This window comes from Pogoniulus pusillus, chromosome Z (assembly GCF_015220805.1).
Source record: "Pogoniulus pusillus isolate bPogPus1 chromosome Z, bPogPus1.pri, whole genome shotgun sequence".
NCBI lineage: Eukaryota > Metazoa > Chordata > Aves > Piciformes > Lybiidae > Pogoniulus > Pogoniulus pusillus.
The window spans coordinates 110653219-110668199 of NC_087309.1; the positions used below are offsets into that span (position 1 = coordinate 110653219).

Sequence of the window (14981 nt, forward strand, 5' to 3'; positions counted from 1 at the left end):
AGACAACTTGTCATGGTGTGCCTCTCCCTTATTAAACTCTGCTATGGATATCCATGTACTGTGCCAGTTGGCAGCTTCATGGGCATCCAGCATCCCCTGTGCTTGGTCATTTGGAGTTGAATCTGTGTCCCTCTCCGGTTTAGTGCCATTGGAGCATTTGGAGCCATGAACAGCTGAGCGGAATCTGGGGCTGATGATTCATTACTGGAAGAGTGCTGAGCATACAAATAGAAGGGTACATTCAGCAGCTGAGCTTATTTAATGCATTTCTGGTCTACTTTGGATCACCAGCAGGAACACTTCTAAGACCGGTCTACATTCCTCTGCAGCCCTGATGCCAGATCTCTGGCAATGTCGCTATGTAAAGGCTCCTCTGACATGCCTGCTACCTCTATTAGTGCTTTGTACTAGCCAGGCAAGCGAGCAGCTCAAGCAAACACCAGAAGAAAATAATGGACATATTCACTCTCATAAAAATCTCAGCACAGTGATGAACCCTTATTAATTGTGTGCTTCTAGCTATTCATAGATGGCCACATTCCAGATTAGCTGCTCTGTGCCAGTGCATCTGATTGTCAATAAGAGGCAGCTTGACTCAGATGAAGCAAAAGCTTTATCTGCATATGACAGAGGACTGTTGCTAAAGTTAACTGAATCCTGGACTGTGTAGGATATATTCCAAATGCACTTATTTATCTATGTGTTCTAAACACCTTCCAGCTTATTTCTGAAAGCAAAGCTGACAGTCAGCACTTTACCTGCTCTGCTCTTCTACAGAAAAGAGGAAGATTTTGGTGTAATTCTGTTGACTGCAGTGGATATCCAGTTGCACTCATCAGGATTTGACATTTACGCATTGATGGCTCAAAGTGCTGGCTGAAAGGCAAATGGGAAGTCAAAAAGGAACAAACCTTAGTGAGAAATAGAAAAGGATCAAGTTACCATTCCTTTGCTGAAAAGTCTCCTATCAATGCAGTGGTCAGCAGAAAATGGTGGTTCGCTGGAACTAGCATTTGGTGGTATGGCAGACCAGCAACACACCCATTTTCAGTGCAGCTGGGCATGCAAGGATCTAGTGAGTTTCTTAGGGAAGCAGCTGAGCCAGGCTGTGGTGCTGCTTCCCAGATGCTGAAATAGCCTATTGTCATTTTGCATTAGCTATTTGTGTTGAGGTTCCAGTGGTATTTCCAAGTTGAAGTGGGTAAACGTTTGTTCTGGAGATGCACTTTGATGCCCATCTCCTCTGAGCAATACAGTTATTAGCAGAAGTGAGGAAATGTAGCAGGCAATAACTCAGGAAACTGGCTCTTTCCTATTTGGAGCACTAATTAGAGCAATTAATCACTGCTGCTTCTGCTATCTAAGCTTCCGGGCTGGAATATATTGTCCTCTCTTGTCAGAGCAGAAATGTAAAAATGGTTTCCCTCTACCTGACACTTTGCCAGTAGAGCTTTTATCAGTAACTGTCTCCTACCAGCTCCTATCTTGCCTAAGAACTGCAGATGTAAAGAACAAATTGATGTGACTGTTCCAAAAGAAAGAAGAGGTGTGAAATTTTAAGAGATCATCTTCTACTGTGTGGGCTTTAGCTGGATATCTCCTCCTGAACTACATTTCTTGGGAGTTTCTGATGGGTTTCTGTTTCACAAGACGCTCATCACTTTCTGAGAGCACCTGGACATTTCCACTGCATAAAAGGGGCTTTCTTTTCACTCCATGCAATTTAAACTCCCCATAAAGTCCCTACCTATTGAAGTTCTCTAGGCACATGCAGGGTGAAGATGAGGCTGCATCTGTTTGTTTTAATTCCATCTCTGCCCCTTAGTTGTTCCATTAGTAGTTAATTTAAATGGTTAAATACACTCCCCCTACTCCCCATGTATGAGTATGCATCGGCTGATGAGTGGTAGGGGCTGCGGATGACAGCACAGTGCCATGGTTCCTCTCTGTCTCTATACTGCTCTCTAAGTTATGGACACCAGTGCTTTAGCCTCTCTTCTGTGTGGTCTTGAGATACTAGTAATGACTTCAGAGAAGAAAGGCATCTCTTTGTGGCACCCTTGCCTCCTGGTGTGCTGAACCTCATAGGGCACTGTGGCTTTGTTCCATTCAGTGTCTCCCTGGCCGTGAGAGTAAGATGAGTAGATGAATATTTAAACTGCCCCCTTCTTGCCTCTTTTCCTTGTGAGACCTGTGAAGAAGTGTGATGGTACCTGCCCATCCACAGACCTGCAGCTTTCGCTGGGCCTGCCCATAGTGTGTGAACGTGGAAGAGTGAGATGTGGCCCCGTGATGCTGGAAGTGCCTGCGTTTCTGCTGAGATTCAGTGGGTGAGCATGGGTGCTCTCCTGCTCCACTGCAGTGCCAACCAGAATGGGTGAGCTTGCCTGGCTAATGAAGATGGGCATCTAACCACAGCCAGCACACACATTTTAATCATGCACACACAACACTAAAACATGCTGCTGTGTAGTAATGAGCTCAGTAGGGTACCCAGTAGGTACCAAAACTGCAAGCCTAGCCTGCTCTTGTGTGAGATAGTTTTTGAACAGTCATCTGTAGCTTTGAAGCACTTCCAGCTGCATGGGTAAGGCAAGCTGAAATTCCTGTAATTGTAAGCTCTTGCTGCACATTATGGACAATGTGACAGCAGAACTGTGAAATATCCGCTGTCCCTTGGTGTAACTGCCTTCTGCTGCTTGCCTATCAGCCAGCTTCAACACTTCTCATAGTGAAGCAATTTTCCAGACCTGAGATGTTAACACTAATGTTTATCTTTTTGCTGCCCTTGATGAAAAATTGAAGGGCTATGAATGAACAGCTCATCCTTGTTTATGCTTTTTTCTTTCCATGCCTGGATGCTGAGATGCATTTACCATAACAGGGTCAGGGTTGCTTTTTGGCTTTTGAGACAGATCTGTTCAGGAAAACTTTCAATGAGAATCCCCATTCTTAAAGCTCTAGATCTTGCAGACCTTCAGCAGGTAAGAATTGCTAGTGCCTTCAGTGACGAACAGCCCAGAGCATCTTGTAACATCCCAACCACATGACACAGGCAAAGGTTTTTCACATCTTGTTGCACATTTCTATTTATTATTTTGCCAGCTGATTGAATAACTGGCAGGCTTTCCTCCTAAGCACAGAAGCAGTAGAGATCATGTGCAAGTTGTTCTTTTGGAGAAGTTGCTAGAGGGAGCAGAGGTTCAAAATGGAGCTCAAGGTGTAGCTTACCACCTCTGTGAAAGGTCTGCGATTTGACCCCTTCCATTTTGCTCAGGGATGGGTGAGGGGCAATAAGGCAGTCCTCCTACCTCAATATCATTTAACTTCAGCATTTTGCTTTTGCAGACTTGACCCAGGAGCAATTCTCCACATGCAGCCTAGGCCCCTCTGCAGCCAAGACATTGTGTAACAAGTCTGGAGCCTTGGCATCATGGCAGCAACTTGCCTTCCCCATCATGTAACACAGGATGGTGTTTCACCTGGTCTGCAGTTGTAGTGGGTTTGGGCTGAGACAGAGTTAATTCTCCTCAAAGCATCTTTCTAGTGCTGTGGCTTGCAGTGCTGCAGCTGAGTGTTGATAGCACAGCAGTGTTTTGGCTGCTGCCAAACTGAGTACCCAGGCTGGGGTTTTCCAACATTTTCCTGCCCCAAAAGTGTACTGAGAGGGCACTGTCAAGGCAGCTGACCCAGGCTGCCCAAAGGGATGTTCCATGCCATGTGACATCAGCTCAGATACAAGAATGAAGTGAAAGAAGGTGGTCTGGGGAGATTTATCCCTGGTGTCTGTTGTCCAAGGAAATCAAGCGCAGAGAGCTCTGCTTCCTGAAACTCAGCGTTGTCCTGCTGATGGGCACTAGAGACTAACAGCTCCCTCTCTGCTTTTGCTTTCTGCACAGTCTATGCTTTGCTTATTGCAAATTTTAAATTTCTTCTATCTTATCAGTGGCTTTTGTTATATTGTCCCCTCTCCCCTGTCCATTGAAGAACGGGGAGTGATAGAGCAGCTTTGGTGGGCATTTGGCCCCCAGCCAGCACTAAACCACCACAGCAGTATGTCCTGACTTAACTTTCTCTCAACAGATAGACAGAACAGTGCCACAGCACATCCATTTCCAAAGGTTCAGAAGCTCCCTGCATGTATCCAGCAAGTACTGGCTTAGTGGTGTCATAAAAGACAACTACTTGTTCCCACTGGCAAGACAAGACTGTGAGGTCCACTGCATAAAGCTCAATGCACATAGAGCTCAATGCATTAAAAAGTGGTTCAGGTAAGCCTGTATGACGGTGGTGCCTTTCAACAAATACTGGTAGCTCTTCAAGGACTTGACTGGAGAAGTCTCCCTGCCAGTGCAACTATCTGTCCCCAGTTTGCTGAGAGAAGCACCCTTCTGCTCTATGCAACATAACAAACCAGATTTCTTAGCAAGAATTTCACAAAGAGCTGTTTCTGATCCCCCCCTCCCCTTTTGATTTAGAGCAAAGCACAAGTCAGAAAGCAGTATAAAATCTTCTCAATATCCTAGTCTTACTGTGGTAGTATTTGTTTTCAGCTGCTGAGAGTTTTTACTGCTCACATGAAGAAGTACTGCTTCTGCAATCAATACATTTCTTGATTATACATTAAAAAAATAATTAAGACAGATTATGAAGTTTTCAATATTTGTATTTCTGTTTATGCTGGGTTTTTTGTTTGGTTTGGTTTTCCGGGATTTTTTTTTTTGTTTGGTTGGTTTGTTTTTTCCAGGGATCAGATTTAAGATGATCTGCATCACTGACAGCTTCTGGGTCACTAAGGAAGAGGTAGATACTCCAAAAATGGAACAAAGCAGAAATTTCTCAGTGGCTTTCAGCTTTCCAGTACATGAGCCTCTCTGGGTAGCACTTACCCACTTCTAGAAGCCATTTGGCCTAGAGCTATCAATATGCATTTCTGCCCAGATCTGTCACTGACAGTCCCTTGTGAATATCTTTGTGAGGGCATTTCTTTTAATCACAAGTGCTGGGTAATTACATACACCTTGAGACTGTGCGTAGCTCATCCAAAACCCAGGACTGCCAGATTGCCTGGGACTGGATATTATTATCTGAAGCTTTCCTTTCTGCAGCTCAACTTTGTGCTGTTGCCTCCTTCGTTTGTGAAGAAATGCCAAAATTTGGGTGCCAGCATACGAAGCTCCATCTGCACCAATACGACCTCCACAGGAGCTGGTGGCAGCCAGAACTCGTAGGACAGCTCTGCTCAAGACTCCCCAGATTTAGTAATGTCCAAGGCCTGCAGAGTATTTCTGTGAAATAAGATGAGTGCTTCTGTGAAACAAGCTTTCGTTTCAAAAAGCAGAACCTGAGAGAAAAAAAAATGCAAATTCTGAAAGAATCTTCTCTAAAGTATTAGGTTTCCAAAAATACATCCCTGGAATATAATCCTTTTAAATATTACAGGTATTCCTCTATCCCCAAATCTACTGTCTTAATATAAAACCAGTGGGGCTTTTTTTAAAGTTTGTTTGCTTGGTTGGGGTTTTTTGTTTGTTTGTTTTTTAATATTTAGTCCTCTGAAACCATTAAGGAGATCATAAGCTTTCTCTCCTCCCACACTTCAACCTCTGCTAACGATGGCCACAGAGGAGACATAACTGGTGAGGATACTTGTGGTATGCAGAATATGTTTAATTCCTACATGCTGTAGTGAAACAAACGACTCAATTGCAAAGACCATAAAGTTAATTTCCTAACATCCCCACTAGACAGAAGCATGCCAAAGAGCAGAAATCCAGAAGCTAAATGTTGGGAACTTCTGATAGGTTGTGTTGCTACTGGGATGCATCTACTGGAGGGTTCCACTCGGAACGCTGAATTTTCTGTCATCTGGTGATGAGTCAGGGCCATTTTGTGTGTTTTTCACTTTGAAGTGTCTCCTTCCATAAAGTTTATTGAGTTCTTCCAGACAGAATCATAGAATCATAGAATGTCAGAGCATGGAAGGGATCGTGAAAGCTCATCCTGTCCAACCCGCCTGCCAGAGCAGGATCACTTGTACCAGACCACAGAGGAATGTGTTCAGGTGGGTTTTGACTATCTGCAGAGAGGGAGACTCCACAACCCCTCAGGCCAGTCTGGTCCAGATAACTAAAACTCAGTGAGTGAAGGAGTGGCAGTCTGCAGTGTCATGTCCACTTGTACCTCAGAGGAAACTCACTGAAGCTTAAAGCACCTAGATTTTATGAAGGACATCAGAACATACTTACCCCCCCCCCCCGTAAGAAAAACATGTTCTTCTTAAGAGAGTCCTGTGACTTCTTAAATGACCTGATCTCCAGTCTCAGACTATCTAGGAAGGCCTCCTAGAAAGGCCTATGTCACCTATGGGTGACATATCCATGAACTTGAGAAAACATTTTGCCAGGTGCCTGAACACTGGGTGTAAAGTACATAGCACAGCTGGACAGCAGAAAGTGAGGCAGTTACTCCAATAGAGTTTTGAGAACTCAAGTTTTTGGACTTCCCTGCCAGAAAGCTTCACAGGCAAAAGAGTTTCAGAACCAGTACTGTAACAGAAAGAGCTGACAAACACCCTGCACCCAAACTGAGCACTCGAGATTTCTTGTAGTTGCTTTGCTTGGGCAGTGCCTCCTTTTGGGCAGGACATGCCATACATGGAGATGCTCCAAGATGTATTTGAAGGGTTTTTTCCTCCCAGCACTACAGTAGCTTGTGAACTTTCTGGACTTCCAGCTTTCATCTGCTGAACTCTTATCAGTTTAGCTATTATTTATTCTGGAACATACACTAAGCACTACTCACATGCCATTAAGCACTGAGAGATAATTAATAAATCTAGAAACTGGATAGTGACCAGGAGGAATTCAATCTTACTCAAGACACTTTTTAATTGGAAATATGAGCTTGTATTAAGGAGAGGTAATTTTAGCACACTTAAAAATGTGCCATCATATGAAATGAATAGACTTAGGTTTTTTACCAATAGAATTTATCTAAAATATCTGAACATCCTGTCAACTGAGGGGCATCTAACTTACAGAAACTGACTTCACTTCCTGGAAAAAAAAAACTGGAATTCTGTGTCAGGGTTCCACTTGTACAAGTTGCAAGTCCCTGAAAAATAGATTTTTGCAGTGAAAAGGGTAACAAAATGCCTAGTTTTAGTTGTACTCTTAAGACAACCATCTAAGACAAGGAAGAGTGTGAAATGAAGAAAGAGCATTAGGCTTTTCTTATAGGATATGCTGTGCTTTAAAACGCATTTTATTGATCCTAAAATTACAAGATCAATTACTGACATTTTTCTTGAGGATCAATCTCGGATTAAATGGCAAAAATGAAGAAAAGGTTTTCATATGTACTATGCCCAAAAGCAGAAACAGATTGCCATTCTCATGTAACATCCAGAAACCTTTTCTGATGATTAAACAGTATGTGTCTGAAATATAGCTAAGTTATACCAGCCACCATAGCGCTTTTTGGTAAACCAAAGAAGTCCTACAGTGAAATCAAAACTTTTGAGTAAAGTCTGTGCTACTTAGTACAATTTTCCTCTAACACAGGTTTGCCTGGTTTTAGGTTCACGTATATTCTGTGTGTCAATTACAATGCAAAGTAGAAGTTACAGATCTAAGCAAGGATGTTGGAGTGTGAAAATAATTCATGTGAATTGCTAATAGGCTGGTGGGAACATACATTTATTTATTTATTTATTTATTTTCCCCCCCGCATGAAGGCAAATTCTGTCACATCAAAGGCAGCTGTCTTGATTTTCCACCCTTTCATCCCTTGACTAGCTGCTATTACCTGCAAAAGGGACAGGAGAGGTGGGAGCAGTCTGCTACCGAACTGGAACTCCACTGTGACCAAAACAGCAGCGTTGTGCCTATTCATCCCTCCCTTTTAACAGATGTGAATAAAGCTGTGAACAAATTAAAACAAGCCATGGGTCAAAAAACAGTCTTGTTGCTTCAGCTAAGCAAAATGGAGACTTGATAGCACATACACGATGTTTCTCTTAACATTCTCCCTGGTTTTGCTATTTAAGGCAAAAAGCCTTGCAGTTAACATCCTCCAGAGACATAAATTGATCAGGCTTTGCATTTGCCTTGACAATCATGTGAACAGGGAATGGAAAATAAAGGGGAGAGTATGAGTCCTCTTAGGTAATTAACCTACGCTCAAGATGCTTCCCACACCAGCCTATTTTCAATTTCAGCACAGTACAGTTTATACACTCTAACATTATTGCTCAGAAGACAGAGTGATGATTCAGGTTTACTAAAAATGGCCTCACAAAACTGCATTCATGCTTGTGAAGCCTCATCTTGTAGCCTGTATTTATAAGTTTCTTCTCTCTGAGAAATAAATGCATGTGGTGTTCTATCAGAAAAAAGGAAATAAAGTTAGTTGCCAGATAACCTGAAACACTTGTATATAATCTTTTAAGAAAACATGGCTTGTTTGGTCAATTTGCCTGCTAGTTTTTGTGGTGATTTCTACCCCCCCCCCCCCCCTTTTTTTTTTTTTAGATTCCTTTTGTTAAAAAAATGTGTATAATACCATAGGTGACCTCCCTTAATACTGCTGCCCATAAAACCATAAAGAACTGAGAAATAATATGCCACTGCTGCATCCTGTCATGCCAGAAGATCAATATTACTTTTAAGATTATTTAGAGTAGGAGTTACATTATCATTTGTGCCCAGATGCACTGAAGTCAATGAAATGACACCTACTGGCTTCTGTGGGAGCTTGACTTGGACATCTTTCTGGCAATCTGTCCATCACTAAATGAAAACTGCTATGGGGGAATAAAAACCCATATGAAGAAAAGTAGAAATTCAGGAACTAAAAACTATGCCACAGATAAATGTCTTAATTCAATGGCATCGTGAACAGACTTAAATAAAGCACAAACACACTTAAAACACACATGTATGCATACACACACACCCCTCAAAAAAAACCCAAAACCAAAGCCAAACCAACAAAACGAAACAAAAAAAAAAAAAAAAAAAAAAAGGAAGAAAAAAAGGAAAAAAATAATCTGACAACCTTAAAAAATCCATAGCTTAAAATTGCTTACATTTAAACATTTGACTATAATAGGTAGCTTTCTTGACTTTCCATTTATTTCCCTGAGCACTGATCTTTGGAACATCTGGAGTTTCACAATTGCCTAGATCATAATTCCTAAAATAGTTATAAGTAAGTAAAATAGTGTCTTTTAATGTCAAAAACTCAATTCCTTAGGTAAAACTATGATTAAACTTCTGTGAACTACAGTGTACATAAGCCAAATCACCTAAAGCAAATGATTATTATTATGCTTCTGCATCTGTACTTAGGCACCTAGCTGGTCTGTTTTTTAACCTCACCCTGCAGCCTAGCAGTTCCCATGTAACTCAGTGCAGGGTACTGTGCTGTTTCATAAACTCAATTTAATCAGAGATCTACAAAAGGATTTAGCCTCCTAGCTTTAGCTACTCACTTTGCAGAATCTTGGCTGTATGAACAATATGAGACTGAGTTTGTGCCTACATCAGTATTGTACGACTACAGGACTTCCCAGTCGGTCCCTTGTAAGGGGTTACGGAGGTGCATCTGCAGAGAGCCAATATAAAGCCAATCTTCAGTACCATAACGGGACTTAGCTAGGGCATATGCTTTTGAGGCTTGCATTCCACACAAAGAAACCTGCTGGCCAAAAAAAAAAAAAAAAAAAAAAAAAAAAAAAGAGCTGTATTTTAAATGTCTGCTATTTAGAACTGCTTGGCAAGCTGGCAGCTGCTGCCTTTAACTGTATCCTTTAGCTTAGAGCTTTAACTGTGAGTGTCAACAGACGTTGGTTTGCAATCTATTTTTTTTTTTTTTAGGGCTTCATTTTAGATTCTGAAGTTCAAACACTTCAGAAAAACCAAACAGTGCAGAGAGGTTTGAATCCTTTTAGATGAAAATCTTCTCTCCTCAGTTCTAAGGCTGCTAATTACGTCAGCTCCTATGCAGCTGAAAATTAAGAACTATTTTTCGATTGACCACAGAAATACAATGTCAACTTTGCCTTCCCTGAACTCTCTCTCTGGGTAGCTGATACACTGGCATTACGCAGCAGGCTCCAAACACAAGATCAAACAGAAAGGTTATTTTGTAACGTTTCTTTTCACCATGCCATAACCGGGTAAGCGAGTACTGAACCAAATGAAATCCGAGTTGCTTTTTATTTTTTCGTTTGGTTGTGCCAGAATAAATTAAGCCTTTACCAGTTATTGAATGATGCAATATGTCTATGCCATACCTGCTTCTCTTTAATTAGCACTTTCTAAAACTATCTGGTACTAGCATTCCACAGCAGATTCCAAAAGGAGGATTTAGCAGTTTTTCTCTTTGCAGAAAGCCTTTTTGATACCTCTGAATTCAGAAGGAATAACATAAAATCCTATTATTTATTTCTCCCCACCTCTCTAACAGCCTTTCTTTCTTGCCCCCCCCCCTTTTTTTTTTAAACAAAGGAAATTCTTACTTTTTGATAGGAGTATGTTTTGAAAACACATTCGGAAGATGCCTTCCAAGATGGTTTTTTTTTCCCCTCTTTATTTTCTTGTTTTCCCCTTTAAATCTTTGACCACTGCACCAGTTAAGGCTGTTTTACTATATATATATATATATATCTATTTCAAATAAAATTTTTAATATTCAAGCTTACCAGATTGATGAATTGTAACAGGTAAAATGGAACTCTTTACAAGGAAAAAAAAAAAAACACAAAAAAACCAAAAATCAAACAAACAACAACAGCAAAAAAAAAACCATATAGTTGTACAAAACAGAATTAAACCCTTCACCTCTGTAGAACAAAATGAAATACTGCCTTGCATTAAAAACACAGAACCTGTTTACAAAAAGGAATGTGTATGACATTTGGACTTCCTTTTAACTGCCATATCCTAGCAACATCTCAGCTGTTTTAGTAAAGGAACTAATCATCAATTTAAACTGCAGTGAATTTACCAAACATTTTCACTATAGACTTCTGAAAGCTTTTACAGTAAGAAGTTATCAACAAAAGCAGGCACATTAGTGTACAAAAAACGTTGTTGATTTTTTTTTTCCTGTTTCTTTTTCAAAGTGCAGGTTTTTCTCAATGTGCATCTCACAAGACCAACGAATGTTTTAACTCACTAAAATCTTAAAACAGAACTCAATTCTCCCAAGGAGTAGTGTAAACGTTAAAGATCCCCAATACATCTCTAGTAAACGTGACACAAATGTCTCTGCGTTGTTCAGAAATTTAGCTCTTTTGAGAGGTAAAGAAGCTTCATGACACCTTTTCCTTACACTGGCTGGTTATCATAAATGGGTAACTCTGGACTGCTAAAGCTGAAGACTGATGAATCACTTGAAGAGAACTAAACTTGGCTACGGAGGAAAGGCGGCGGGAAGAACCAACCCTTAGGCGTTTCTTGCACAGCCTTTGGAAAATTCAGCCGCAGGCGGACAGACGGACGGAAGGTCTGTATGTGGGAGGGAAGGGAAGAAAAGAAGAGGAAAGTAGAGAGCGGCAGAGGAGATGCTTCCATAGAACTAGAGGCAGGGCGGTATCCCGCCCGCGGCCCGCGGTGGCAAAGCCGAGCTGTCGGCGGTGCGAGGGCTGTCCCCAGGTCCCGCTGCTTAGAGGCGCTGGCGGGCCCGCTCCCAGCTGTCACGGTGAGCTGAGGGTCGGGCGAAGAGCCGGGCGTTCCGCCGGCTGTCGGGGCTAGGTGCCATGAGAGCAGGGCTCCCTTGGGTAGATCTCCTCGTAAGCTGGGGGCCGCTCGCTGGGCAGCGGGTAACAGTAGGGGTAGGAGGCATTCAGCTCGGGGTCCATGGGTGAGTAGCCTGGCAACTCGACGGAGGGGTGCCCGCCGCAGTGCACTTCCACGCCGGCCTCGTCGAAGACGTGGAAGACGCCCACGTTGATGTAGGAGACGGCCTGAAAGGGGCAATCCCCGGGGCTGAGCTCGGGCTCGCCGCCGGAGAAGAGGGAGCCCTGGCTGTGGCGCGGCGCCCGCCGCCCGCCGCCGCCGCCGCCCCTCCGCCGCCGCCGCCGCCCGCCCGCCGGCACGGCCGTCGTCGCCGGTGCCGCTCGCCTCCGCCGTCGCCGCCGCCCGCGCTGCTGCGAGGCCTTGTAGTTTTTGACGAGAAGAAGGTTGAGCAGGCCCAGGAGGCACTCCAGCGCGTTGAAGACGGTGGAGAGCACCAAACCTTGCTGATAGTCCCGCAGCTTCTGGCAGCGGAGCGCCGCGGCAGAGCCGTCGGGTGCCGCGGGGCCGGTCCGCGGGCGAGCCGCGCCGCCGGGCTGCAGCAGGCAGTAGTGCGAGTATTTCCTCTCCACCAGCGACACGGTGTCGCCGTCGATGACGGCGCCGGCGAAGGCGCTCAGCACGCCCAGCATGAACACCAGCACCCCCAGCAGCAGGAAGTTCTGCCGCCCCCCAGGCGGCGACTTCTCCACCGGACCCGACGGCGCGGCCGCCGCCTCCCCCGCGCCAGGGCAGCCGCCCGCGGGTTCCGGATCCCCAGCCGCAGCCAGGGCCGGGGCCGGGGCCGGAGCTGGGGCCGGGGCCGGGGCCGAAGCAGAAGCAGAAGCCGGTGCTGGCGCCGCAGGCACCTCGTCGGGCGGGCGACAGCAGAGCAGCGCGGCGGCGAGTAGCGAGAGGCCGGCGGCCAGCAGCAGCCCCGAGTAGAAGGCGCCGGCAGCGGTGCCCAGGCGGAAGGGCTCACCCTTGAGCTCGGAGCCCAGCGAGAAGCACTTGAGGCCCACGGCGGCGGCGCTGAGGGCGCAGGCGAGCAGGAGGCAGCTGGAGAGCGCGGCGCAGGCTCCCCGCACGCTCCACTTCATCCTCCGCGCCGCCGCCGCCGCCGCCGCCCCGCCGCCCGCCTCATCCTCCTCCCGCGGCCCCCCCCGGCCCCGTGGCGGCGGCGGCGGCGCGGCGCGGCGCTGCCATGCGAGCGCGGCGCTCCCCGACGGGGCGGCTGGGCTCCACTCCCCTCCGCACGGCAGGCAGCCGCCGGCCGCAGTGAGCCGGGCGCGGCGAGCGCACACGCTCCCCCCCCCGCCTCCTGGCCGCCGCCGCCTCCTCGTCCCCGCCCGCCCTCTCTTACCGCGGCGGCTGCGGGGAGGCGATTAATTATGGATGGGAGCCGCGGCGGGCGGGGGGACTAGGGGGACGCCCGCCGGCCCGCCGTGGGTGGTGGTGGGAGCGCGACCCTCAGGTCCGGGGTCGGAGAGGCCGATCTCCCTGCCTCCCTCGGCGTGGCACGGGGGGCGCGGGGAGGGGGTCTCAGGCGCAGCCGCAGGCCGCGCAACAAGGGCAGGGGGCCGCAGGGTTTTGCACCTTCCGCGCCGGTTCTGCTGCGCAGGGCAGCCGCTCGTCGCCGTGTTCGCGTCCTTTCTCTCCCTATTAATTTCGTTCTTTTATTTTTAGCGATCGCTCTCGCAGGAGGCCGGGATGCCGCTGTGCATCCCTGCTACCGCCTTGCGATGCGTCGGAGGCTCTAATGCCGCGGACTGAGCCCTTCGCACACAGGCAGGCGACTGTGCCCAGCGGTCCCGTTTTGTTTTGTGCTCTGCCGGCGAATCCGGGTGGGATTGCTTCCCGCCGGGCCAGGCGTGATGCTCGAGGGTCAGTGGCTCGCCGCGGCACCCCCGGGACGCCCCGTCCCGGAGCACCCGCAGCACCAATGAGTGGAAGCCGATGTCAGAGCGGGCGCTGCTACCAACTTCGGCACCGGCTAGCCCGGCGGCTCCGTGGAGAGCACCCCAGATGCGCTCTCGAAGGAGAGGTGGGAACCTCTGCCTTGGGGCGGTGGAGCACGGGCCCCGTGGCTGCGCTAGCAGCCAGGCGCTGGACGGGGAGGGAGGGCGCCTTGGAAAGATTGCTCCTCGCCTGTCTCTTTTTCTTCAGGGAGGCTCCCCCATTTTTCCCTTCTGCCGTTTGCACGCCAGCTTTGCCTGGATATTTTTAGCAGACGCTGCTGGTTAGCATTCAGGGGAGTAAGTGAGGGAGAGCAAGCCGTTTTCTAAGCCGTTTTCTCCTCCCTTTCAAGCAAGGCCAGTGCACCTGTTTGTGACGGGAAGCCTATATGGGACATTATCCGGTGTTTAACTTGCTCAGGGGTGCCATCCTGTTCCTTCTGTCCTGTCAAGTAAGGCTCCATTGGCACCTCCCTGAACGGCACCAGCGCCTTGCTGCAGCCCCAAGCAGGGCCGAGCAGCTCTACATGGGTCTCTGCTTCAAGTCTTGCTCCTTATTGAAAGTTCTGGGACTGGCCTGGGGTAGTGGTCCTCCAAGGGCCTCTTTTGGGAGTCTGCCCTGCCTGGAGTCTAGCCCTCCCTGGTGGCACTGTCCAAAAGTATTAGTGGCTGCAGTGGGTCATGTCATCCTGCCACTTGGGGTCAGACAAGACAGGGTATTTTGCCTCCTCTCTGCCGTTTGTGAAGGATCCATGGCGTGGTTTGACTGTGTGAAGGAACATGGCAATCTAGGGCTAGCTGCCTCATATTATGATCCCTTTCTGGGTCATAGCCCTAGATGAGTGGGTCAAATCAGCCTGCATGTGCCCCTTTTATGAGAGCATGGCTGGGCATACCATCCACAGTTGTCATCAGCTCTTCCCATTCTGAAGTCTGGCTCCTGAGGACTGGGGCTGCACAGGTCTGCTGCTCTGCCACCGTATGAAGATTTTACTGTAGGACATGGGATTCCAGCTCTGCTTGGTGTGAGTGCCTGGATTGCTGCAGAAGATCTTCAGATGTCTATAAAAGAACTTGTGCTGTGCTATTAGTGACTCCCGAGAAGTAAATGCATAGAGAGCACACAGCATTTTATAAACCAGCACCCATCTTTCGTGATCCCTCCTGAGCTCTAAATATTGCCTTGGAAAACCTGTGTAAATTCACAATGCAGCTGTGAGTTCAGAGAGCCCTGGGGAGAACA

The 14981-nt window shown here is 46.9% G+C and overlaps 1 protein-coding gene across 1 annotated transcript; it reads right to left on the minus strand.

Moving 5' to 3' along the window:
- Positions 1-5646: 5646 nt before the first annotated feature.
- TMEM271 (transmembrane protein 271) lies at positions 5647-12904 on the minus strand. The gene has a single exon (XM_064176744.1). It carries the CDS (start codon positions 12881-12883, stop codon positions 11759-11761), a length of 1125 nt encoding a protein of 374 aa, XP_064032814.1. The 5' UTR covers positions 12884-12904; the 3' UTR covers positions 5647-11758.
- Between the last annotated feature and the right edge of the window lie 2077 nt (positions 12905-14981).